General features: G+C 42.4%; 1 protein-coding gene across 1 annotated transcript in view; it reads right to left on the bottom strand.

Annotated features, from left to right (window-relative positions):
• LOC118851720 (SV2 related protein) overlaps positions 1 to 23888 on the bottom strand; it is a 65915-nt gene extending 42027 nt beyond the window's left edge. Inside the window, exon 1 of the mRNA XM_036761272.1 lies at positions 23845 to 23888. Within this exon, the coding sequence (XP_036617167.1) occupies positions 23845 to 23888 (44 nt within the window). The remainder of the gene's footprint in view (positions 1 to 23844) is intronic.
• Positions 23889 to 25247: the final 1359 nt, after the last annotated feature.

Raw genomic sequence — 25247 nt, 5'->3', positions numbered from 1 at the left:
GGACTTTGAGTCAGGAAGACAGAGTTTCAATTCCTACCTCATATACTTGCTAGCTGTGTGACCCTGGGCAAGTCACTTAACCATTGTCTGCCTCAGTTTCCTCATCTGACAAATGAGGAGGTTGAATTTGATGGTCTCTGAAGGTCATTCCAGCTCTCGATAAATTATTCCATGATATTTTTACTCTTGGCCATAATATTCTTGCCAAGAATGGTGAGATAAAATTAGATGTTGGCATTTCTGCCCATAAATGCATGCCCAAGAAATGGCTATTATCAAGTTCCAGTTAAAAGTAAAATAGTTGATTCAGGACATATAAGCTGTTTAGTGTGACCTTGGAGAAGTCACTTAACTTCTCCACTCTTTAATTTCCTCATTATTCTATGGGAATGAGAATATCACCGAACCATGAACGCTTAGCTCCTCGAGAAATGGGGATCGCTTCCTCTCTTTGGTCTTTGTATCCCCAGTTCCTAGAACATAATGCACACTGAACTGAATTGAACCAAAAGTACCTCAGAGTCACATGTGGAATGACAGAGTCAGAGACAGAAGAGATCTTAGAGGCCATCAAATCCAACTTCCTCATTTTACAGATGAGGAAACTGAGGCTGAGAGAGCTCCAGAGACTTGCCCAGGGGTCACACAACTTTTTTTTTGTTGAGTCATTTCAGTCATGTCCAACTCTCCATGACAAAGGTACTGGAGTGGTTTGCCATTTCCTTCTCCAGCTCATTTTACAGATGAGGAAACTGAGGCAAACAAGGTGAAGTGACTTTCCCAGGGTCACATAGCTAGTAAGTATCTGAGGCCGAATTTGAACTCAGGTCCTCCTGACTCCAGGGCCAGTGGCACTTAGCTGCCCAACTAGCAATTGTCTTTGAATTCAGGTCTTCCGACGCCAAGTCCAGAACTCTATTCATGGTGCCATTGAGCTGTCTTAAGTACAAGTTATACCTGAATAAGAGTCCTCCCTACAAAGTGGTTAAGCCTCTGCTTGAGGACCTGCAATGAGGAACTCACCACCTTTCAAAGCAGCTCATTCTCCTTTGGGATGACTGTCTTTGTTAGGAAGGTTTTCTTTACATCAATCCTAAATTCTCTTCTTTGTAACTTTTACCCATTGTTCATGGTTATGTCCTTGGCAGACAAGTGAAACAAATAAAAGCTGTCTTCTACACGAGAGTCCTTCAGATACATGAGGGAGCACTCATTTTCTCCCTAAACCTTCTCTCCTTTGGGTTAAACATTCCCAGTTCATTCAAATGATCCTCATAAGACAAGGTAGATCTGATCCTTTCAAATTCACAGTATTATTGAGAGAATAAACTACGAAAATGTTGTACAAATGCTTTGGGAAGCAAATCGTCTACAAATACAAAGTATTATTTTGGCATTTAGTCATTAGACTTCCCCCTCCTCCTCATAGAGTATTTTTCAAAATAGTGCGGCCAGTGAGTCAGACTAGAGCCATAACTAGGAATTTTTGTACTTATGGATAGTGGCTTGAGGGGGCAGCTAGGTGGTGCAGTGAGCAGAGCATTGGCTCTGGAGTCAGGAGGACCTGAGTTCAAATCCAACCTCAGACACTTGACACGTGTACTAGCTGTGTGACCTTGGGCAAGTCCCTTAACCCCAATTGCCCTGCCTTTCCCCCTCCAAAAATAAAAAAAAGGACTGTGGCTTGAAAAACAGTCAATTTTGGGGAAATGATTGTGGTACACTATTGGGGTTACAGAGACCCAGGAACTCTGCCATGAGGCTGCTGCTGGGGAGGCCTCTCCAGGAGGGAGCAGAGAAGAGTGGAGGAATTTCCCCAAGGACTCCAAATGCTGTCAGCATTTGTAAACTTGGTGCCCTGGGGCAGATCCCCTATCACCCCACCCTGGTTTGGATCTGGTGCAGACCATTCCTCAAACTTAAAAAGCACAATGAACATGCCCTACTTTTGAAATTGGTATGTGAGAAGTTGGGTATCAACACATCTGGGTAATGAGAATACTAATATGCATATTATTGTACATACACACACATACGTTCATACACATATGTTTTGAAGTCCCTTTTCTTTCCAAAGCTTGTACTTAGAAATATTTGGGTTTGGTGCATTTCTCAGCATGTACTTGTGAGGAACCAGTTAGTCCTGGTAGAATGGGAGCTTGATGAGAGCAAGAACTGATTTCTGTTTTATTTTTGTGGGCCTAGAACCTAGCAAAGTACCTTGTATACAGGAGGAGCCTAATAAATGCTTCTCAGATTGGATTGGATTGAATTGGATTGGACTGGCATGTTAGATGAACCACTGGAATTGTAACAACAATAATAAAAATATCATTGGATTTTCCAAACATAACTGAAAGTGGTTTGCCTCTGGATGGGGGTCAAAGAAACAACAAATATCCAAGAGTTGAGTCAAAAGGCCCTCTGTGGGTGATTCAGCCAGCACTAAATTGATAAGGAAGCATTGAGCAAACAGCTGAATTGTGTAGATTCGTTTGTGGAAAAGGAAGGCTTTCTGATGGTCTTTCAGGACCAGGTCCTTGCCATAAGAAACTAGGGGATAATCCTTGAGGAACCAGTCTTAGTGATCCATCAGGTTATGTAAAGTAATGGCGGAGATTATGCAACACGTCACTGTAAACTGTAAGAGTTTAACTCTTACTTAACCTACCGAATACCCAGCAAGATAAGACCTGGTGGTTAGAATTATAGGTCAGAATTATACATCTGTCTTTCATTGACTAACAGACTACGACTCCCCATACTACAAATAGAGACTTCAAAATATCCCGGAGGGCTCGAACAATAAACTAGACTGAAATCAGATCATTATTCCACATCAAACTGTTTCACACAATCACCTTTACATAACACTGATTCATAAAAACTCAAGAGCAATGTTTTTAGTAGATTCAGAGGTCTGCTGGTAGGTGTTTAACAACTGACTCTCTGAAAAATAAAACATGTGCATGACACACTTATGCTGAATTTGCATTATTAGTATTTTCTCAATCAGTTTCCCACATTTGGACAGTCAACAAAACAATAAACCGAGTCCTGTTTTATACTGTTTGCTGATTTTGGAGGTATAAATTCAACTCTGAAAAATTAATTATTGACTCTCATGGGCTGGTATGAACCGGGTCCAGTACATCCCTAGGTATTGTCATTCCCCAGACACACAATCGCCAAGTTCCATGGGGAAAACAGCGACAACGAAACAACAGAAACACTTTCAAAGTATAGAAACCTGGCTGAGAAGATCAAACTCTTATGGGAACAAGCTGAGATGCGCGCCATCTCCATCCTTCCATCGGCTACTGCTATTGTACAAAGGACACCTTCAGTGAGTCTACGGAGGATGGACTGACATCTTCCTACTCTGAGTGAATGCCAAGAAGTACTTTACCTGGGCTATCATTGCATCTCCTAATACAAAGGAATGAGAGAGGCCAACTTTTCCCAAGACCATCTGTATCTGAACCTTATTGAAAAAGATGCAAGTAAGATAGGAGTAATGATCTTTTCATCTACCTTGTAACAGTCTGTGTGACATGAAACATAAAACCATGATGAAGGATAGCAACTTTTTCTGGGACTATTTATATGTGAACTCCATCAGAGGAAATTTTGATGATGATGATGATGGTGATGATGATGACGGTGGTGATGATGATGATGGTGGTGAGAATGATGATGATGATGATGGTGATGATGATGAGGCTGGTGGTAGTGATGATGATGACAGTGAAAAGTAGCATTACTTCATTGTTAGGGTTCTAATATTGAAGTCAGGAAGACCTCAGTTCAAATCCCACTTCAGATCTTTATTACTTGTGTGATCCTGGGCAAGTCACGTCACCTCTCTGCCTCAGTTTCCTCATTTGTAAAATGAAAAGTTTGGACCTCATGGCCTCTAAGGTCTTTTCCATCTCTATGTCTAGGATCCTAACATAATAATAACATCTAGTTACAAAAAGCAGATATTTTAGCCCCCCGTACATTAGCCCACAGAGCATTAAATCTGAAATAATAGTAGGAGAGAAACTTGAACCAGGCCTGCTTCTAGCCAAACATCATTGAACAAGATGAAAACAACGGGATGAATCATCAGCATAATAATCGACGTTTATAGAGAGTGTTAACTTCTAAAAAAATTTGATAGTATTTTAAATTTTTTCCAATTAGACATAAAGACAATTTTTAACTTTCATTCTTTAAAGAGTTTTTGAGTTCCAAATTTTCCTGAGAGCATTAACGTTTCCAGAAAATTTCATATACATAATCTCATTTAATTTTCATGACTGTCTTGGCATATAGAGACCTCAGGTGTGATTACGCTAATTTTCAAGATGAGGAAACTCCTCTTGAAAGTTGCATAGTTGAAAAGCAAGTAAGACCAGAACTTGGCATTGGAAGATGTGGGTTCTGGTCCCTCTACCACTTTTTCTCTGTGTGATTCTAAGCACCTTCCCCTCTCTGGGGATCAGTTTCCTCTTCTGAACTGATCTTGCATGGAAAGCCATTTTCAAACCATTAAGCGCTAGCAAAAGGTGAGAGAAGGTGGATGAATGCAGAAAGTTACATAAAAAAAAAAACCCAGACTGGCGACCACGACCTTCAGACAATCTCACAGGGAACTTCTTTCAGGCTGGGCAGTGTGCTTTTGAAAGGTTCCTCGAGTACATCAGAGCCAGGGAAGCCATTTGGATGCTCTTGAGCAGCAGTACAGTTAAAGCCTTCAGGCTAGGGACATTTGTATGGCTGGCCACAGGCTGGAATGCAGCCATGGAGCTTTGGTGGCCGAGATAGAAGGACCACGGCAGACCCTTTGACCTTCATCAGCAGGGTAGCCCTGATTAGAGTGGAAGTCAGCATGCCCAGCTCCAGAGCTAAGGGTTCCTCTTGAAGCTAGAAAGAAGCAGTTCTATGACTGAGAGATACAAAGCTACTTTTACCTAGTAGACAAGAGGACAGTTATCTCTTCCACATCACAGGAGTTAGGGGTGTAAGGCCCTATGATCTGGAAAATCCACGTAGATTTTTTTGGCCCTGCCTTCATTCATACCAGAAAAGAAGTCTGAATTATTATGGTATTAAAAAACAAAGTATGATGGTATTATACAATCCTATACATATATTTTATGCATTTCTGAGTTTCTGAACTTTTTCTGTGCTGTCCACTGGCCTTCACATGTCATTTGCAGCTTCTGCAAAACTCCCCCAAAATTCCCATTTAAATCCTTATGCCAACCCATGATATATTGAAACTGTGATGGGGAAAGTTGGGATGGGGAAGGGATGACTGTATCTACAAGGTGTCCCAAAAGTCTTAGGAAAGTTGTATCTCTTGCTCCACCCAGCTGGCCTTGCCCTGGGAGAATGAGTGCAGTCACTGCCACACATCTGTATATACTCACCCCACACCTCAGAAGAAGGTAAGCTCCTTGAAGGCAGGAATTCAGGATCCTAGATCTAGGTCTAAAAGGGTCCTAAGAGGCCATTTAGTCCAACCCCCTCGTTTTACAAATCACTTAACCTCTCTGTGCCTCAGTTGTCTTGTTTGTAAAATGAAGGTAATTATAGCACCCATCTCACAGGGTTGTTGGGACTATCAAATGAAATAATATACAGCAAGCACTTCACAAATCTCCAAATCAGTGCTAGCTATTATCAACTTTTATTATTATGAGGAAACTGATGCACAGAAAAGCCAAGTGGCAAAGCTAAGATTTGAACACAGGTCTTAGGAGTCTTTCTCCTATGCTACATTAATTATCCCTGCGTCCTCAGCTCCCTGATCAATTTTTTTTTACACACCCCTGTGAGTTGACTGGGGTAGGGAGTTTACTCTTGGCAAAAAAACTTCCTCTGGCAATTATGTGTTGATAAATAAATTATAAATGGATAAATGTGCTTATAGAGAGCTGGGGGGCACTGAGACATTCATTGGCTCATAGATCTGGAGCTGGCAAGAACCTCTGAGGACTTTTGGTCCAATTCTCACATTTTATAGAAGCGAAAACTGAGGCCCAGAGAAATTGAGTTATCAGCTAGATGGTGAAGCAGATAGAGTGCTTGACCTAGAGAAAAGAAGACCTGATTTCAAAGCCAGCCTCAGAAATATCTTAGCTGGGTCACTGTGGGCCTCAGTTTTCTTAACTGTAGAATGGGGATCATAACAGCACCCATCCAGGGTTGCTGTGAAGATCAAATGTTTGTAAAGCACTTAGCACGGTGCCTGGCACATAGTACTAGGCTTGTTCACTTCTCTTCATTAAGATGCTTCCTCAGCTCTAATCAGGACCACCTCATTTTACCACTACCATGATGTGCTCGGTCCTGTCTCCCTACTTTTGTTCACATTACCCTCATTGGGAATACTTATTCTGTGCTTCTCAGGCTCACCTCCCCCTGGAAGCCCTCCTGAATTGCCCTCCCTGGTTCCATTCAGAATCATGGAATCTCCCTGTTCGAAATGTCCTCAGAGACCATCTAGTCCAACCCACGCCTCGACAGAATTCCCCGATAAAATGTCAACTTGACTTTGCTTGAAGAGCTTCAGTGAGTGGGAAATTACTGCTTCCCAAGACAGTCGATTCTGTTTTTGAATAGCTCTCAGAATTAGCACATTTTTTCTGACATCAAGTCTAAATTTATTTCTATCTCTGTAATGTCTCTTTTTCCACCTTTGGCCTCTGAAGTTAAACACAAGTATATTGCACCTTCCATGGGACAGTCCTTGGCTCTCGTGTCCCTCCTAACTGTTCTCTCCAGCTCACCATAACTCTCTCCTTCATTTGTTCCTCATACAGCATGATCTGGATATCTTTGACATCCTTGCTACTTTCTTCTAAATGTTCTCCACTTTCTCACTGTCCTTCCTAAAAATGCAATATTCAGACCAGTTCTGAGGGCACCCCCTGAGGAAGGCATTCCCACTCATGGTGAGGGTCTCTAAAGGGAAGCCACTGACTGTGCCACTTGAGATTCTAGGGGTAACACTGGGAGGCTGAGGGTTCTAGTACTGTCCTCACAAGCTCCCACTGGTGTGTTGCCCATTATCAATCCATCAGCTGAACTTCAATAGTTCTTAGAAAAAGGATTTACTGAGAGCAAGAAGCATTGGTACAAAACATTTCCCTCCAGATTGAGGTCACATTCAGGGGATCATGTCCATCTCATACTCCATACCTAAGCTCCAGTGGCTTCCTGTTACCTCTAGATACAAATAGAAACTCTTTTTGACATCTGAAGTTCTTCACAACCTGGCCCTTCTCTACCTTTCTAGCCTGATTTCTCCTCTTGTGAAGCTTGAAGGGAGGCAGAATAGACATCGCTCTAGCCTCTTCTTCCCCCACCCTTCTCCAAAAGAGGCTTTAATTCCTTCCAGCAAGCAAGAGTTGAGGCCATAAGCTTGGCCCACTCTGCTTTCGAGGGAGAGAGAGAGAGAGAGAGAGAGAGAGAGAGAGAGAGAGACAGACAGACAGACAGACAGAGACAGACAGAGACAGAGAGAGAGAGAGAGACAGACAGACAGACAGACAGATGGACAGACAGAGACAGAGAGAGAGAGACAGAGAGAGAGAGTGAGCGAGAGAGAGAGCGCGAGAGGGCGAGCGAGAGAGAGAGAGAGATAGAGAGAGAGAGAGAGAGAGAGAGAGAACCTGGTTAGAATTCAATTTATTTGCTCCCTTAAATATTATTACTCTAGGGGATATGGTTTTCAGGTTCAAACTAAACTTCTGACAGTCATTTCTCAATGGGGTAAGGAGGACCCAATCTTTATATCCAAGGCTTGATCCCTTCTCATCAAATACCAGTTACACAATGAACACACAATTAGAAAAAAAGCCCATTTGTCTAAGTCAGTAAGAAAACAGAAGTCAGAAAGGTGTACATAGGACAGTATGCACCAGATAATACAGAGCAGAAGAACTCTCCCACTGGGAGTGATCCCACAGCTCGATTGAGAGGGTCCTGAATCTCTCTCTAGGGGAAGTTCTCCAAAGCCCCTGGTATAGAAGCTGGGCATAGGGACATGATGGACACAGTCAACTTCTCTCATGCTGCCTTCTTCCCAGTGTTTATTTTCCCTTCAGCTGAAGTGGGGTTGATCTCATCCATCTTTTCTCTTGAAGCTGGAAGCCAGAAGCCCCCAAAGGTACTGCAGAGGCCAAAGAGCCTGAAGAAATTGGACTGGGTGCTCTCCTCTCTTCCCCTCTCACCTACTCCAACCTGCCTCTCACATGGGCTCAGGCACTGATTTCCACCAATAAGGAAAGAGCCCATATGAATGGCCTTTGGGAGTCAGGTTGCACTTCTATGTCTGTGACAGAATGTAAGCTCCTTAAGGGCAGGGCCTGTTTCTACTTGTTTCTTATTTTACTTTGGTTTTTGTAACCCCATTGCCCACCACCATTCCTGGCACATAGTAAGTACTTGTGGGTTAAGTGCTTTGCTCAAGGCAGGCAGGCACCACAGTGGATAGAGTGCTAGGCCTGGAATCAGGAAGAACTGAGTTAAAATCCTGCTTCAGACACTTACTAGTCCTGTGACCCTGGTCAAGTCACTTCGCCTCTGTTGCCCTCAGTTTTCTCAACCATAAAATAGGGATAAATAATAGTATTTACCTCCCAGGGCTGTTTAGAGAATATTATTTGTAAAGGATAATACAAATAATATAAGGATAATATTTGTAAAGCCCTTAGCACAGTGATTGATACATAATAGGCACTTAATAAATGCTTATTTCCTTTCTTCAATGCCACATAACTACTAAGAAGAAGTGGGATTTCAACGCAGGTCTTTTGACTCCACACCCAGTGGTATTTCCATTATATCATGTTTCAAGGAAATCTACAGTCTGTGATCTGTCATTACCATGCATGGAAGTTGGCATAAGTGGTTCTTGTTAAGATTCACTGTGGCACATGGAGTAGCAAGGCTCTTTGAGCTGAGTTTTAAGGGTAAATTACTGTCAAATATTCCCCAAATCATGCTGATTTCATTAAATGTAGTCTTGTATACTCCAGTTACTCTTTGGGACCCTATTATAATTAACATGGGCAACTAAGTGGAGCAATGGACAGAGGACAAAAATGGGCCTGGAGTGAGGAAGATCTGAATTCAAATTCAGCCTTAGACACTTCCTAGCTGTGTGACCCTGGGCAACTCATTTATGCCTGTTTGCTTCAGTTTCCTCATCTGTAAAGTGAGCCAGAGAAAGAGATGGCAAACCACTCCAGTATCTTTGCCAAGAGAACCCCAGATGGGGTCAGTAAGAGTCAGATACAACTGAAGAACAAATTATTAACATGCTTATTGTCTACTTTTCTAAATGGTCTTTTTACAGTCAGTTCTTTTTGATTCAGTACAAACAGAACCGGATAACTTCATGCAACTTCTTTGGTTAAGGGAGGCATCGCTTGAGTCTTTTGTGAATTTCACAAGTGCCACAAACTTGCTGAAATCTATTCACTCTTCAGAAAATCATGAAAAGGCTGTTGTGTGAATTCTGTGTTTGTGTTTTGTTCATAGACCATTAATGTTTGTAGAGAACTTTAGGACATAGAACAGAATTTAGAGCTAGAAGGGGCCTGGGAGGCAGCTTTGTGCAGAGAAAAGAGCACAGAATTTAGCACCAGGGGAACTGAGTTCAAATCTCAACCCTGCTACTTACTTACTAGCTGTGATGCTGAGTAACTCACTTCTCCTCTCTGGGACTCTTTTTATGTCATCTGGAAAATAAAGGAGTTGGTCTAGATGGTTTCTGTGTTCCCTTCCAGTTCTAAGTCTCTCTCTCTCTCTCTCTCTCTCTCTCTCTCTCTCTCTCTCTCTCTCTCTCTGTGTGTGTGTGTGTGTGTGTGTGTGTGTGTGTGTGTGTGTGAATATAGAACTTCAGAGATAAAAGATTCCTTAGGATATGGAATGATAGAACCAAAAGGTACCTTAGAACATGGTATACTAAGACTGAAAGGGACCTTAGAAAACAGAATATAGAATGTCAGTGGTGGGAGGGTCCTTAGACACCATCTACTCCTTCATTTCATTGTTTTTCAGTTGTTTCAGTTGTGTCCAACTCTTTGTGACCCCATTTTGGGTTTTCTTGGCAAAGATACTGGAGTGGCTTTGCCATTTCTTTCTCCAGTTCATTTTACAGATGAGGAAACTGAGGCAAACAGGGTAAAGTGACTTGCCCAGGGTTGCACAGCTAGTAAGTGTCTGAGGCCAGATTTGAACTGTGAACAGGAGTCTTCCTGATTCTAAACCCAGTGCTGTACCCGCTGTGCCATCTGGAAGATTAAGTGACTTGACTAGGGTCACACAGCTATTATGTCTCTGAGGCAGGATTTGTACTCTCTAGTCTTCTTGACTCCAAGCCCAGCAGGCTGTCCACTTTGCCAGCTTCCAATAATATTTGGAAACTAAAGTTATATTTAATTCAATTCAACCAACATTTCTTACATGTCTGCTATGTGCAAGGCAGAAGGGGATACAACGACAAAATGCAATAATCCTTGCCTTCAAGGAAGTTCCATTCCATGGGGCTACAGCATATACCCAGAGAAGTAAAGCAAAGTGTATACAGAATAACACAGAATGATTTTAAGAGGCAGAGAATGCCAACAACCTGGGGCATCAGGAAAGATCTCATACCCCAGAGCTATGCTTTGAAGAAAGCAAGGAATTCCAACAGGCAAAGGTGAGGGGGAGCATTCCAAGCATCCTTGATGGAATGTACAAAGGCAAAGAGGCTAGAGATGGCATGTCCTATATAAGGCACAGCTGATAGGTCAACTTGACTGTAGTGGACAGTGTGTGAAAGAGAATAATACAGAATAAGACTAACAAGGCAGCTGGAAGTCAGAATATGGAAGGCTTTAAATGCCAGAGTGGGGATTTGAAAAAAACATCCTAGGGATAATAAGGAGCCAATGAAAATTTTATTTTATCCTAGAGGCAATAGGAAGCTGTTGAAGATTTTTGAATGAGGGGGACATGTGGTCAGGTCAGTTATAGAACACAAAGTTTTAAAATTATAATTTCATGTTGATCTTGTATGCTGCAGCCAGACATATTCCCTTATGTCACCAGGATCCCACATTTTATTAAATATGATTTTATTTGGGGCTATTGTTTTTCTATTGAGCCTTAGAAATGACTTTTGGTTAGAGTAGAGAGTGCTTGTTCTGTATAGGCAACATGGAGTGGAAAAAGCACTGGGTTCAAAGTCAGAAGAAATTGGTTCAAGTTGTGGCTCTTACCACAGCAAGTGTGTGGCTTTAAGCAAATTACTTCCCCTCCCTGGAGGCCTTAATTTCCTCCTCTGTAAACTGGTCTCCAAGGTCCTTTGCAGGCTCCATAGTTCTGTAACTCAGCCATACAAATTCCACTCAGGTACTTGAATTTCTGTATCCTCATATCTCATCTGACAACCAGCCTTTGGCAGCTATAACTGGCCATCTTTGGTATAATGTCCGATGTGATTATTATTTATGAAATCATTCTATGTCTAACAATAAAATATATGTCTATTAGCATCATTCTATTAATAAAATCCTTCGTGTCACATCCAGCACAGTCACCCTCTCTTTCCCTCCTCCTCCCCATCTAATGTAATCATTTTACGCCGAGGAGGAAACAGAAATTACAAGGTACCCTCTTTAGTGAAATCCTCATGGAATTGCTCACTCCTCATCACCCTGGAGAGCTGTATTTGTGTGGAATATCTGACTATCCAGGCAATTACACCCACACCCAAAGTGACTTTGGAGGATACTTAAGTAGCTACAGAGAAACATTTTTTTAAGGTAAATGAATAAAACACACACACACACACACACACACACACACACACACACACACACACACACAGAAGGCGTAATAAGCAATGGTTTTGGACAGGTCGAAATGGAATCTCATTGAGCAAGCTGAGATTTGACTGAATGGCCACAGAACTGCTTTCTCCTTGGAGTTCTATTCCCCTCTTAGGAAATCTGCATGGAGGGAACAACCCCTCTACCCAATACCCCTGTCCCCCATTTTTGCCCCTGCCAAAGGCAGCAATTTTGAGCAGTTGCTTTAGAGTGTCCCCCAGGGTTTCAGGGCAATTTTATTTTACCCTGAAGCAATCATTCTTCTAAGCAGAGGATTTTTACTGCTTTTTTAGCCAGTGGATTAAGGTGGGCTTCATTGGAGCTGTTTTTTTTTTTTAAATTCCTCTCTTCACTCATTCAAAAGAAAGCAGGAGATTTCTAGGGATAATACCTGGTATAATCAGCTCTGGGTCCAGACCTACCCTTCACACACTTCATAAACAACAGCCCTTTGCCCCATCTTTTCCTCCTAGTGGGAATTCTGGTGGGTAGTGATGGGGCGGAGTGGGGGGGGAGGAAGGATGGTGTTTGCAAACATCTTTATCATTCCCTGCTGACAGACCTTGCAGAAAGATTTCGGAGGCTGGGAGTCATTCATTGTGGAGGTGAAGAGCTGCTAAGGGCAAATGTCCAGGCTTTTAAGAGGCTATCAGCATTTGAAATAAGCTGCTCCACCTTCCTTAAATCCTAGCCCTGACAGATGCCTGCTAATCCATCCCTCCAGGACTGGGAAGAACCCCAGACAATATCCCTGCCATAGGGCTCCCCATATTATCTCCTGATAGCCAGTAGGGGAAATTGAACTGAGTCAGAGATACCCAACTTGGGCTCCCCATCCGAGAAAATGGCCTGCTTCCTTGGGGCCTAACTCATTTTCTCGGGGCTCCTTTCGGTTCGGTGCAATTAAGAGCCCAGATGCCGCCTGCTTGGAGCGGTCTGGCTTTTTCCAAACGCACGCACATCTGTCTCTCTCCCCACATCCCCCCGTGGTACTCACGGCAGCTGTCTCAGCTGGAACACATCATCCTCCATGGCAAGGCTGCGGTGGGGAGCGCTGTTCTCATGGCTCTTACATGGTGAGGGGATGAAAGGCTGGGAAGGTTTTCAGGAGCGGGGCTGCTGGACAGCTCCCCACCTCTACACAGAGGCGGCTAGGGCACCCTGGAGACAAAGCGGCCGAGGGGAGAGCAGCGGAGGAGGAGGAGGAAGAGGAGGAGGAAGAGGAGGAGGAAGAGGAAGAGGGGGAGGAGGAGGAGGGTAGCGGCAGCAATAGCAGCAGCTGGAGAGGAGAGGAGAGGGGAGAGAAGAGGAGGCTGCTAGATGGAGAGGGGGCGGAGATAGCTCTGCTGCTAACAGAAACTTGCCCATTCCCTCCCACTCGACTACCCCGCCCCCTCCCCTCCTCCCGCCCCCTCTTCTCTCCTCCCCCTCTCCCCCCTCCCCCCGCGTTGTTTTTACACTAGAGCTTTGGTAATGTTGGTTTTCCTCTGTTACCTGGTATTCTATAAAATGGTTGTCTTGATGTAGATGCATCAGGGCTCTGCATAAATCTTGTACATTTCTATTTATGTCCCTGCTATTCATCCCATTAGAATGTAAGCTTCTTGAGGGCAGGGATGATTTAGGCTTTCTTTGTATTTGCAAGTGCTTAGTACAGTCCCTAGCAGGCAGGCAGGCAAGCAGGCAGCCGTTGAGGTAAAAAGAGCAGTCTGTAAAAATCAGAGCCCTATAGAGATGGGAGTCAATATTACCATCAAGAAAACTGCTGGACTGAAGGCCCATAAGACTTTGGTTCAAATCTCAACTCTGACATTGGCTGATAGCACCCTCTCTGGAATATATCTCCAACTGACCATATCTAGTAAACTGGAAGGGTGGGGGAACCAAATGCCTGGCCCCCATATGCACACTACAGTAAATTTGGCTTTTAAGATTGCAGTATCAAAATCTGGAGATATCAGGGGCCTTGAAAGCCATGTAATTTACACACATCATCTTATAGAAGTGGAAACCAAGACATCAAAAAGCAAAGTGCTTTATTACCTTCTATTTTAACAACATGTGAGGAAACTGAGACTCAGAGAGAAAAATGACAAACTCATGGCATCATAAATCTAGAGGGACATGATTGTCACCAGAATTCTTTCAGTAAAGGCCATCAATGATCACTCATTCCTTCAAGGCTTGCAAAGCATTTTCCTAACAATGAACCCACAGAATAGATCATGCAAATATTAGGATTCCCTTTGGTAGATCAGGAGACTGAGGCTGGGGAGAATTGGCACCATATACCCAAGAATCAATAGCTAGAAGGTGCTAGTGCCGGGATTCAAACCCAGACATTTCCTGACACTAAGTTCAAGGCCAGGGTTCTTTTTATCAAACCACACTAAGCTTCTGGAGGTAGCGATGGGTATGGACGTAGAATAGGAAGAAAAGTCCAATTCTACACTAAATCTACTATTAGAAGAATTAGAAAATGGGATATTGGAAAAAATGCTGGACTCACAGTCCAGGAAAGAGTCTACATTCCACACTTTCTGGGACAGTGGACAAGAATCAGTCAGTCAGTCAACCAGTCAACATATATTTATTAAGTACTTACTAATGTGCCAAGCACTGTGCTAAACACCGGGGGTACAAAGGAAGGCAAAAAACAATCTCTGTCCTTGAGGACCTCACATTCTAATGAAGAAGACAACATGTAAAACTCTAGGTTACTACAAGATATCTACAGAAGAGTTGGGAGGTAATCTCAGAGCAGAAAGCATCAATAGCTCAGGAGACCTAGAAAAGCTTCTTGAAGGGAAGATTTGAGCTGAGCCTTGAAGGAAACTGGCTAGACTAATAGATAAAGTTGAAGAGGGAGTGCATCCCAGGCCTTGAGGACAGTCAATGAAATGTCGTGGAACTGAGAAATAGGCTAGCTTGTGCAAGTAGGCAAAGTCGCTGGATAATGGAAAACCAGAGGAAGGTTGGTATGACTGCATAAAGCCCACCACCAAAGGCTAGAATGGAAGAAAGGAAAGAATTGTAAAGACGAAAAGAACATCAATAGATGGGTAGGAATAGAAATGTTGGTGAAGGCCAACCCCTCCTTGGAGCCACATAAGAAAGATGTCAGGGGGCAGCTGGGTGGCGCAGTGAGTAGAGCACCAGCCCTGGAGTCAGGAGGACCTGAGTTCAAATCTGGCCTCAGACACTTGACACATGTACTAGCAGTGTGACCTTGGGCGAGTCACTTAACCCCAATTGCCCTGCCAAAAAAAACCAAACAAACAAATAAAAAGAAAGATGTCAGTGCTTCTAAATGCACACACACATATACATGTATCATGATGACTGTGCATACGTACACATATGTATACATGCGTATCCACGTATAGGTGTGTGTATATATGAGTGTGTATGTGTGAGTACATATAATAGCTGACGGCGGCATCATGCCTGAAGTTGATATCATGACTGAAGTTTGCAAACCACTTTCTGGAGCCTTATCTCAATGAAGCCTCACGACCAATCTGTCAGGTCGGTAATTTTAAAGTCTTAACTATTTCAAAGAATCTGTGGTCTCCACGTGCTGAGTCCCCCGCAGTAATGCAGTCCACAACTCTTCCACGCTGTATTTTGATAGGCACAGAGGGGGGACATTTTTCTAAAAGGCTTACAAAGCCTTTTCCTCCTAACCACCCTGTAGAATTTAACATATAAGTATCATTATACCCATTTTACAGATAAGGAAGCAGATATGTCTAGAGGCAAAGTGATTAATAATAATAATAATTGGTTGTTGTTCGGTCATTTCAGTCACGTCCGACTCTTCGTGAGCCCATTTGGGGTTTTCTCGGCAAAGAGATGGGAGCGGTTTGCCATTTCCTTCTCTAGCTGATGTTACAGATGAGGAAACTGAGTCAAACAGGGTTACATAGCTACTAAGGGTCTGAGCCTAGATTTGAACTCTGGGCTTCCTGACTCCAGGTCTGATGCTCTATCTACACTTAGCTGCTCTTATAACAATATATGACATAATTATAACATATCATGATATCACATGACATGACACGACATGATGTGACATGGCACGACATAACATAGCATAACATACTATAACACAACACAACACAACGTAACATAACACAACACAACACAACGTAACATAACATTTATATAGCACTTACTATGTGCCAGGTACCACGCTAAGTGCTTTACAATTATTATCTTATTTGATCCTCACAATGCAGGAGGAAGGCACCATGATGATCCCTATTTTACAGATGGTATAACTGAGGCAAACAAAAGGTAAGCGACTTGCCCAGGGTCACCCGGCTAGTAACTGTCTGAGGCCAGATTTGAACTCAGGTCCTCCTGACTCCAGGCCTACTGCTATATTCACCAAACTGCCTCCATGCTTATGAGTCCACCTGGTAAATATCAGGAGTGGGATTCAAACCCATGTCTTCGTACTTCAAGTACATTTCTCATTCCGTTACAACATGCTGCCCCTAAAGTCACTAATCTTTGAACTGAGGTGGAAATGTGAGCAGAGAGGGATCCTGGAAATAGAGGGTTCGCAGCTAGACGTGACGTAATTCCATGAACTTCCTGAAATGCACAATTCAGCGTCCAGTGTCCAGGGTGGTCGGGTTGAACTTGGGACTTGGGATTTGACTGAGTTAGGGGATTCCTGGTGAGAAGAATCCCTCAGCTCCTGCTCAGCCTCTTAGGGCCTTGGAGCTGCCTGGGACCCTGAGAGGTCAAGTGATTTTCTATGTCACAGATGGCACTTGAACCCAGGCCTACCTGAAACTCAAAGGCCAGCTCTACCTCTTCGTTACAAGCTATTAAGTACATAATGCAAAAAGGCCTTGCTTAAGAAGCCCCAGTAAGGGTATATTGGAAATTCTCCAAAGAATTCAGTGTTCTGAATAGAACAACAGCTAACATTTCTATGGCTCTTACTGTGTGCCGGGCACTGTGCTGAGTGCTTTACAAATATTACTTTATTTGATGCTCACAAAAACCCTGGGAGGTGGGTGTTATTACTAGCCCCATCTTATAGATAGGGAAACCAAGGCAAACAAATTAAGTGACTTGCCCAAAGCCACACAGCTGGTAAATAGCTGAGGCCACATGTGAACTCAGGTCTTCCTGACTCCAGGCCCATGCTCTATCCGCTCTGCCACCTAGCTGTAGATGTAGGGTGTCTTGTTGTCAACCACACATACATGACAAACTCAGGAATGGGGCTAGGATGCGGGGAAATGATGACCTTATCCTCTAGATTAATTTGTTCCTATGTTTTCCCTCCTCCTCAGTAGGAGAGACCGTGGGAGCATGGGAGGCCAGAAGAGACTCAAGGTAGAGAAAGTGGAGGACCCATAATCCAGAGAACCCTTGGCAATTTTCTAGAAACATAGCCACTAAACTGCTGCTGACCGGGTAGAGACTAACAACAGAAATTACATGGGAAGCCACAAGGACTTTCTAACCTTAAGCGCATATAAAGCCTCTGACTGAGACCCTGTCCAAGGTGACCAGGAAGTTGAGGTTAGAAAAGAAACGTGATCATAATAACCTGGAAAGATGTAAATGATCTGATGCTGAGTGAGGGGAGCAGAACTAGGAGAACATTATATACGATTACAGATACACGGTATCTGTGATGACTAACTTTGATAGACTTGTCTCTTCTCAGCAATACAACGTTCTCAGACAGCTCCAAAAGGCTTATGATGGAAAAAGCAATTCACATCCAGAGAAAGAATTACAGAGTCTGAATGCAGATTTGCTCTCTTTCTCTCTCTCTCTCTCTCTCTCTCTCTCTCTCTCTCTCTCTCATTTTGTTTCTTCTTTCTCATGGTTCATTCTACTGCTTATAATTCTTCTTTACAACTTGACTGTTGTGAAAATATGTTTAACATATAGAACCTATAGAGGATTGAATGCCATCTTGCAGGGAGGGAGGAGGAGAGGGAGAGAAAATTTGGAACTCAAAAACTTGTAAAACTGAGTGTTGTAAACTAAAAATAAAAAATAAATTAAAAAAAGAAAAGAAACATGAGCCTGAAGGCATTAGTTAGCTGAAGATGTTCTATTTTCCTAAGATCTTGGCACCTGAACTGAACAATCCTCCTAGAGAAAACAGCCATTCAAACGAAGGCCAAGAAAAAATGGGCAGTCCTCATAATAGGTAGAAAAACAACTATAGAATTTCCCTAATCTGATGACTGGAAACCTGAGGTCTTTGCTTTTCTAAAAGAGATATACAAAAAGCCTGTGGGCTTTAAGCTAAAAACTATGACGGCAAAGCCCATTCTCTTTCTGGAGATGAGGTAGCATTTCGGTTAAGGGCTCTAGTCCAAGTCAAAAGCCAGAATCAGTAAGAAGGTCACACTTGGCATTGACCAATAGCAACCACTGGTCAAGTGGAACAACATCATTTAGCAGCTATGTGAAATGATCAGGGAGCAACGCCCCACAAAGACTCCACGGCATGCCCACCCACCCAGTAGAGACTACATAAGCAGCAGAGACTATGTACCACTCAAGACTACTAGGGAGCAAGCCCAGAAGGAGCTGCATGATGGTGTCACTAGAAGACATTAGGGCCCTGAAGCATCAGAAGTGTTAGCTGCTCCTCCACAAATGTACCAGAACCACAATGTTCTTTATGTGTCTAACCCTCCATGTAGCTTTCTTCGCATGTGTCCATTCTTCCCATTGGTGATGTATAATTATGGGAAAGTATGCCCCAGGTTGACAACGGAAATTTTTTTTATTAAGATTTTTTATTTTTAGTTTACAACACTCGGTTCCGCATGATTTTGAGGTCCAGATTTTCTTTCCCCCCCCCGTAACTTCCCTCCCCACGATGGCATGTAATCCAATATATCTTCTACATATAACTTCGCATTGAACTTATTTATACAATAGTAAAGTTGTAAAGAAGAATCATGACCAATGGAATGAATCATGAGAAAGAAGAAACAAAACCAAAAACAAAACGAAAACAAAAACACAAGAGAAAAAAAAAAGGAGAGCAAACAGTTTGCCTCAATCTGAATTCAGTCTCCATAGTTCTTTCTCTGGATGTAGATAGCCCTCTCCCTCATGAGTCCTTTGGAGTTGTCTTTGAACCTTGTATTGGTAAGAAGAGCAAGGTCTTTCAAGGTTAGTCATCACAGAATCCATCTATCTGTGGTTGTGTATAATGTTCTCCTAGTTCTGCTCCGCTCACTCAGCATTATATCGTGTAGGTTTTTCCAGGTTGTTATGAGGTCTGTATCTTCCCCATTTCTTATAGCACAATAGTATTCCATTACATTCATATGCCACAGCTTGTTCAGCCATTCCCCAATTGATGGGCATCCCTTTGATTTCCAATTCTTTGCTACTACAAAAAGAGCCACTGTGAGTATTTTTGTACATATGGGTCCTTTTCCCACTTGTGTGGTCTCTTTGGGATACAACCCTAGAAGTGGTATTGCTGGGTTGAAGGGTATGAACATTTTTATAGCCCTTTGGGCATAGTTCCAAATTATTCTCCAGAATGGCTGGATCAGTTCACAACTCCACCAACAATGTAACAGTGTTCCAATTTTCCCACATCCTCGCCAGCATTTATCGCTTTCCTGTTTTGTCATTTTAGCCAATCTGACAGGAGAGATGTGGTACCTAAGAGTTGTTTTGATTTGCATTTCTCTAATCAGTAGTGATTTAGAGCATTTTTTCATATGCCTATAGATATCTTTAATTTCTTCCTCTGAAAACTGCCTGTTCATCTCCTTTGACCATTTCTCAATTGGGGAATGACTTGTATTCCTACAAATTTGGCTCAGTTCCCTGTATATTTTAGAGATGAGGCCTATATCAGAGACACTAGTTGTAAAGATTTTCTCCCAATTTTCCTTCCCTCCTAATGACAAAGGAATTTTTTATGGCTACTTTTCTTATTACGGTATTTCATGAAATACCTTTGCTTAGAATTAATTGTGTCTTCTGGCTGAATAAAAAATCTCTAACACCATGGTGGGGACTAGTGAACTGTAGTTCTGAAAAGATATGGACTTACAGAGTATCTCAAATTCACAGTAGTCTTATTGGGGGAACCCACTTTGCAAATTGGGAAGTGGTCCTAGAAATTACATCAATGCTTGTTGAAGTAAATTGCTTTGCCAAATGTTGTGGTAAACTCCTGCAGTCCCTACTGCTGGGGAGGCTGAGGCCGGTGAATTAGTCTGAGTTTGGGAGTCTTGCACTCTGGAAGTTCTAAAACCAGTTGGGTCTCTGCACTAAGTCTAGTGCCAGAATGGTGAGCCCCTAGCAGTAGAAGGTGACCAGGTTACTTAAAGAAGGACATATTGGCCCAGGTGAGAAAAATAGCAGATTCAAGCTTCCATGTCAGAAGTGTTGGGATCAAGCCTGTGGGATCACTGCCTTTTCAGCATGGGCTAGACAAGGAGATCCAGGTTAAAAAACAAACAAACAAACAAAAAAGAATTAAATTACGTTGACTTTATACATCAAGCAAATAGCACGGGCAAATCCATAGTCAGAGGATATATTGGGGGAAATGTAAAGGACCATGAAATATTACCTAACTTTGACATCATTCAAGGACTGATATAATAGAAACCTTATTTACTAAAACCATCAAAAATATTTGAGAATTAACCTAACTAAAAAGGCATATGGTTTCTATAAAAACAACCCCAAAACTGAAAATGATGAAAATAAAGACAAGACAGTCAATGTTCATAGATTGGTCAGATAAACAGCAAAAACAACATTGCTTCAAAATTACTCTATGTGTCTAATACAATGTCAATCAAATTACCATAGAATTGGATACTATTATGATGAAATTTATGTGGAAAAATAAACAGATAAGAATAACAAGGGGTCTATTAGGAGCGTGGAGAAGAAAAGAATTAGGAAAACTGATAAAGGCATACTGGCCTTTATAATCTTAAAAATCAGTGATAAAATTATTTGGAACAAGGCAAAAATAGGGAAGTACATCAATGAAATGGAATGGAGATATTTCAGGCATCCAACCAAATATATATGAAGAATTAATATTTGATAAACTTGTAAAAATAAGGACTGGGGAAAGGATTCACTATTTAACAAATGTATTGGGAAAATTAGTTGGCTCTTGGGTAAGAAATGGGATTTCTAGCCACATATCACACCACGTACCTCAATGAATTCCAAATGGTTGATTTAAACATTAAAAGAAGTACTAAGAAGGTAGGAGAAAATGGAATAATGTACTTAGCTCAGTTGTGGTAGGGAGATGACTTCTTTCCTATTCAACTAATTGAAGGAATTATTAGAGAGAAGATAGAAATGCTTGATTATATTAAAATTTAAAAAAAACCTGTAGCATAATAATACATTTTACAGATGAGTAATCATCATGAGGTTGGCTTTGGGGTATTTAATTTTTTGAGCACAACCATTCTTGAAGACCAACTGCTAAATCATAGAAGGGTTGGAAGAACCACACCAACAAAGTCATGTACCTTTGCATTGTAAATGTAACCCATGACCCATAGCAATCCCAGGATTCCATCTGGGCTCACATAGACCCAAGTCTAAACATGGAATCTGACCCACAGAGAGTCATTTTCTCTCTTTAGCTAATTACCCCTACCTAGAATTACTCTAAGAAAATTTCCTGGCTCTAGAGTTACCTAGTTCCCACAAAAGCACTCAAGGTGGTAAATGCAAATGGGGTATAGGACAGCCTTAATTTCAATATATTGAAAATGTACAAAACATAAAGGACACTCAAGATCCCATAAACAAATACAGATAATGTCAAAAAGCACTTGAATAATCCATCTGTTCTCCTTGGAAGGGAGCTTATTCAAAAGATGCTACTGGACAAGCCTTTGGCAATCCAGTGAGTTACTTTCTTATAGAGTCCTATGCTCTCCCCAAGACTTGTTGTACCACAGTGTGGTTTAGATTCCTCCCTAGGGAGGGAACTGTGCATAGGCACAGGTTTCTCCCTCCCATACCCATCACGAATGTAATAATCTGCTGTGTGCTGGTCTGTCTTCTTGAAGAGACAGAGACAGAAAAACAGAGAAAGACAGAGACATTCTTGAAGAGGACCAATGACACCAGGAAGGTTATATCTTGACTTGCAAGTGTATTGGATTTAAGTGAGGCAGGCCTATGCAAAGTCATCAGCCTCACTCTCTCCTGCAGAGTCATCAGAGTCTAGTGGCAAGACATAAGTCAAGACAACTGGCGATGGCCCAGGATGCAGTGGGAGACCTCGGACTTTTAAAGCTAAGATCTTTCCCAGGTCTCAGTTTGTCTGAGGCAATGCCCACCCAGTGATTAAAGGCTAGGTAAGAACTGAGACAAAAGATGGCCTAGTTTGCCATCACAAAAGAATCAATCTGAGACGGGAAGACTCTCAGAGTTTCTGTTCAGAACAGAAAACAATTTCTATTTATACTCACTCTAAGCCATCAAAACCCAAACAATGAGCAAAAGATGCTTGGTCTGGAACCTATTATTGGCCAGTCAATGAAAGCCAGAGTGATTTGGGTTTAAAGGCATAGTCAAGTAGCTCCATTTGAATCACAATAGGCTTTTTCAAAGCCTGTTTTTTCAGAGCTATATTTCAAGAAATCATAAATGAAAACTACACGAGACAGAGTTTATTATCCCAGCTTTTTGGAAAAAAAAGATGAAATAAATAAATAGGGGGAAAATACAGTCCCCAAACTCCAAGACACCTTGTGAAGTATAAGCAATCAGAAATTATATCCCTTTGGACAGAGCACCCACATGTAAGGGTATGACTCCCCATGTGGAGAGAAGGAGAAAGAAGAGGAGGAGGAGGAGGAGGAGGAGGAGGAGGAGGAGGAGGAGGAGGAGGATGCGGGGGAGGATAGTAACATTGCTCAACTCAAATTAGCCAGCTGGAGAGAATCAGTCACAAAGATACTGAAACAAAGACAGAAAGAGAGAAAGACAAAACAGAAAGAGAGAAGAAAAAGGGGAAAGAAAGAACAAAAGGACTAAAGAGAAAGAGAGAGTGACAGAGAAGAGTTTTTATAGACTATAGAGCAGGGCAGATTCTCTGGCAAGGGTCCATTCAGAGTCCTAATCAACAAATTGTCTTAGAAACAGCCCCAATCCCAGGAGTCATTTGTGCAACCTCTCCTTGTCTACTGGCTATTTCCCTACTGCCTATAAACACTCTTGCATCTCCCCCACCTCAAAAACACTGTCACTTGATCCATCCAGTCCCACCAGCTCTCATCCCATATCTTTCCTCCCTTTTGGGGCTAAACTCCTTGAGAAGGCCATCTACAAGTGAAGCCTTTCCCCTCTATCCACAGGCTGGCTTCTGACCTCATCATTCAGTTGAAACTGCTCTCTTCAAAGTTAACAATGATTTCTTAATTGCCAGGTACAATTGCCTTTTCTCAATCCTCTTCCTTCTTGACCACTTTGACCACCGTTTATCACTCCCTTATCCTTCATACTCTCTTCTCTCTGGTTTTCTGTAACACTGCTCTATCCTGATTCTCCTCCTCAGCCTCCTTTGCTGCATCTACGTCTAGGTCACACATAAGGATTCACAGGTAACAACCTGTGGGCATCCCACAGGGCTCTATCTTGGACCCTCTTCTCTTTCCTTCTTCTCCCTATTTCATTTGGGGATCTCATCTCCCATGGATTCAGCTATCATCTTTATTCCGATGGGTCTCAGATCTACTTATCTGGCCCTAACCTTCATTCTCACATCTTCTCTTGCCTCTTAGACATCTCAGTCCAAAAGCAAACTCATTAACTTTCCCTTCATGCTCTACCCCCTTCTTAAATTCCTGTTACTACTGAGAGAGAGTACCACCATTAAGGTTAATAGCTAGGTTGTGATTCCATACCCTCACTCCCCCATATCCAATCTGTGGCCAACTCCTATAGATTTTACCTTTGCAACATCTCTCGGATGCACTCTCTTTGCTTCTCGGGCATTGCTGCATCCTGCTACAGTCTCTCATCACCTAGTGCCTGGACTATTGCAACACTCTGATAATTGGTCTCCCTGTCTCAAGCCTTCCCACTCCATTCGGCCATTAAAGTGATTTTCCTAAAACACAGGGCCAATTATGTTTTTGTTGTTGTTCAGTCATTTTTTTAAGTCGTGTTTGACTCTCCATGACCCCATTTGGGGTTTTCTTGACAAGGACACCGGAGTGGTTTGCCATTTCCTTCTCTAGCTCATTGTACAGATGAGGAAACTGAGGCAAACAGAGTTTAAGTGACCTACCCAGCATCACACAGCTAGTAAGTGTCTAAGACCAGATTTGAACTCATGAAGATGAGTCTTTCTGACTCCAAGCCCACTGCTCTATCCACTGCACTACCAAGCTGCCCCACCACGTTACTTCCCATTCAATAAACTCCGCTGGCTCCCTATTACCTCCAGGATCAAACCTTCTATTTTGGAGTTCAAAGTCTTTCATCACCTAGCCACCTCCTACTTTTCCAGGTTTCTTAAACCTTATTCTTCTCCCCCCTTTGCTCCCCACCCCCAACTCTGCAATCCAGCAACAGAGGTTTCCTTGCTGTTCCTTGAAGAAGACACTCCATCTCTCGACTCTAGGCATTTTCACTGGCTGTCCCCTGTCCCTGGAACACTCTCCTTCTTCATCTCTCCCTCTTGACTTCCTCATCTTCCTTTAGGTCCCAACTAAAATCCCATCCTCTACAGGAAGACTTCCCTACTCCCTCATAATTCTAGTGCCTTCCTCCTGTGATCTCCAGTTTATCTTATCTATGACTTTGTTTGTACATAGCTGCTTACATGTTGTCTCCCTCATTAGAGGGCAGGTACTGTCTTTTGCCTTTTTTTGTATCCTCAGTGCTTAGCTCAGTGCCTGGCATAACAAGTATTTGTTGTCTGACTGCCTCTAAGCCGACCAACGATGAACATGCCCATCTCCATGTAGAGATGTTCTTCGAAGTCCTTTAAGCAAAGACCTACATCCTGTAGCATCATCAAATTGATCAGAATGGAAGCAAAGAACTCCCTTAGTTCCTTGAGGACTGGGACTGTTTTTTAAAGTTTTTTTTCATCCCCAGCACCTAGCTTAGTACACTGTACATGGGAAGCGCTTAATAAATATTTATAGAATTGAGCTGAGACTAGAACCCAGTCCAAAACATTCCTATCCAACCAACACTTATTAAGCACCTGTATGTGCTAGGCAAAAGGCAGTGGACAGAGGGCCAGACCTGGAGTCAGGAAAAGCTGAGTTTGAGAATATAGGCCACATGACCTTAGGCAAACTACCCCATCTTTCAGTTTCCCCTGGGCAAATTCTTAAATCT

Source organism: Trichosurus vulpecula, chromosome 1 (genome assembly GCF_011100635.1).
Source record: "Trichosurus vulpecula isolate mTriVul1 chromosome 1, mTriVul1.pri, whole genome shotgun sequence".
In the NCBI taxonomy this organism is placed as follows: Eukaryota; Metazoa; Chordata; class Mammalia; order Diprotodontia; family Phalangeridae; genus Trichosurus; species Trichosurus vulpecula.
The sequence above is the reverse complement of the archived record's forward strand: the minus strand, read 5'-3'. Positions and strand labels throughout refer to the sequence as shown.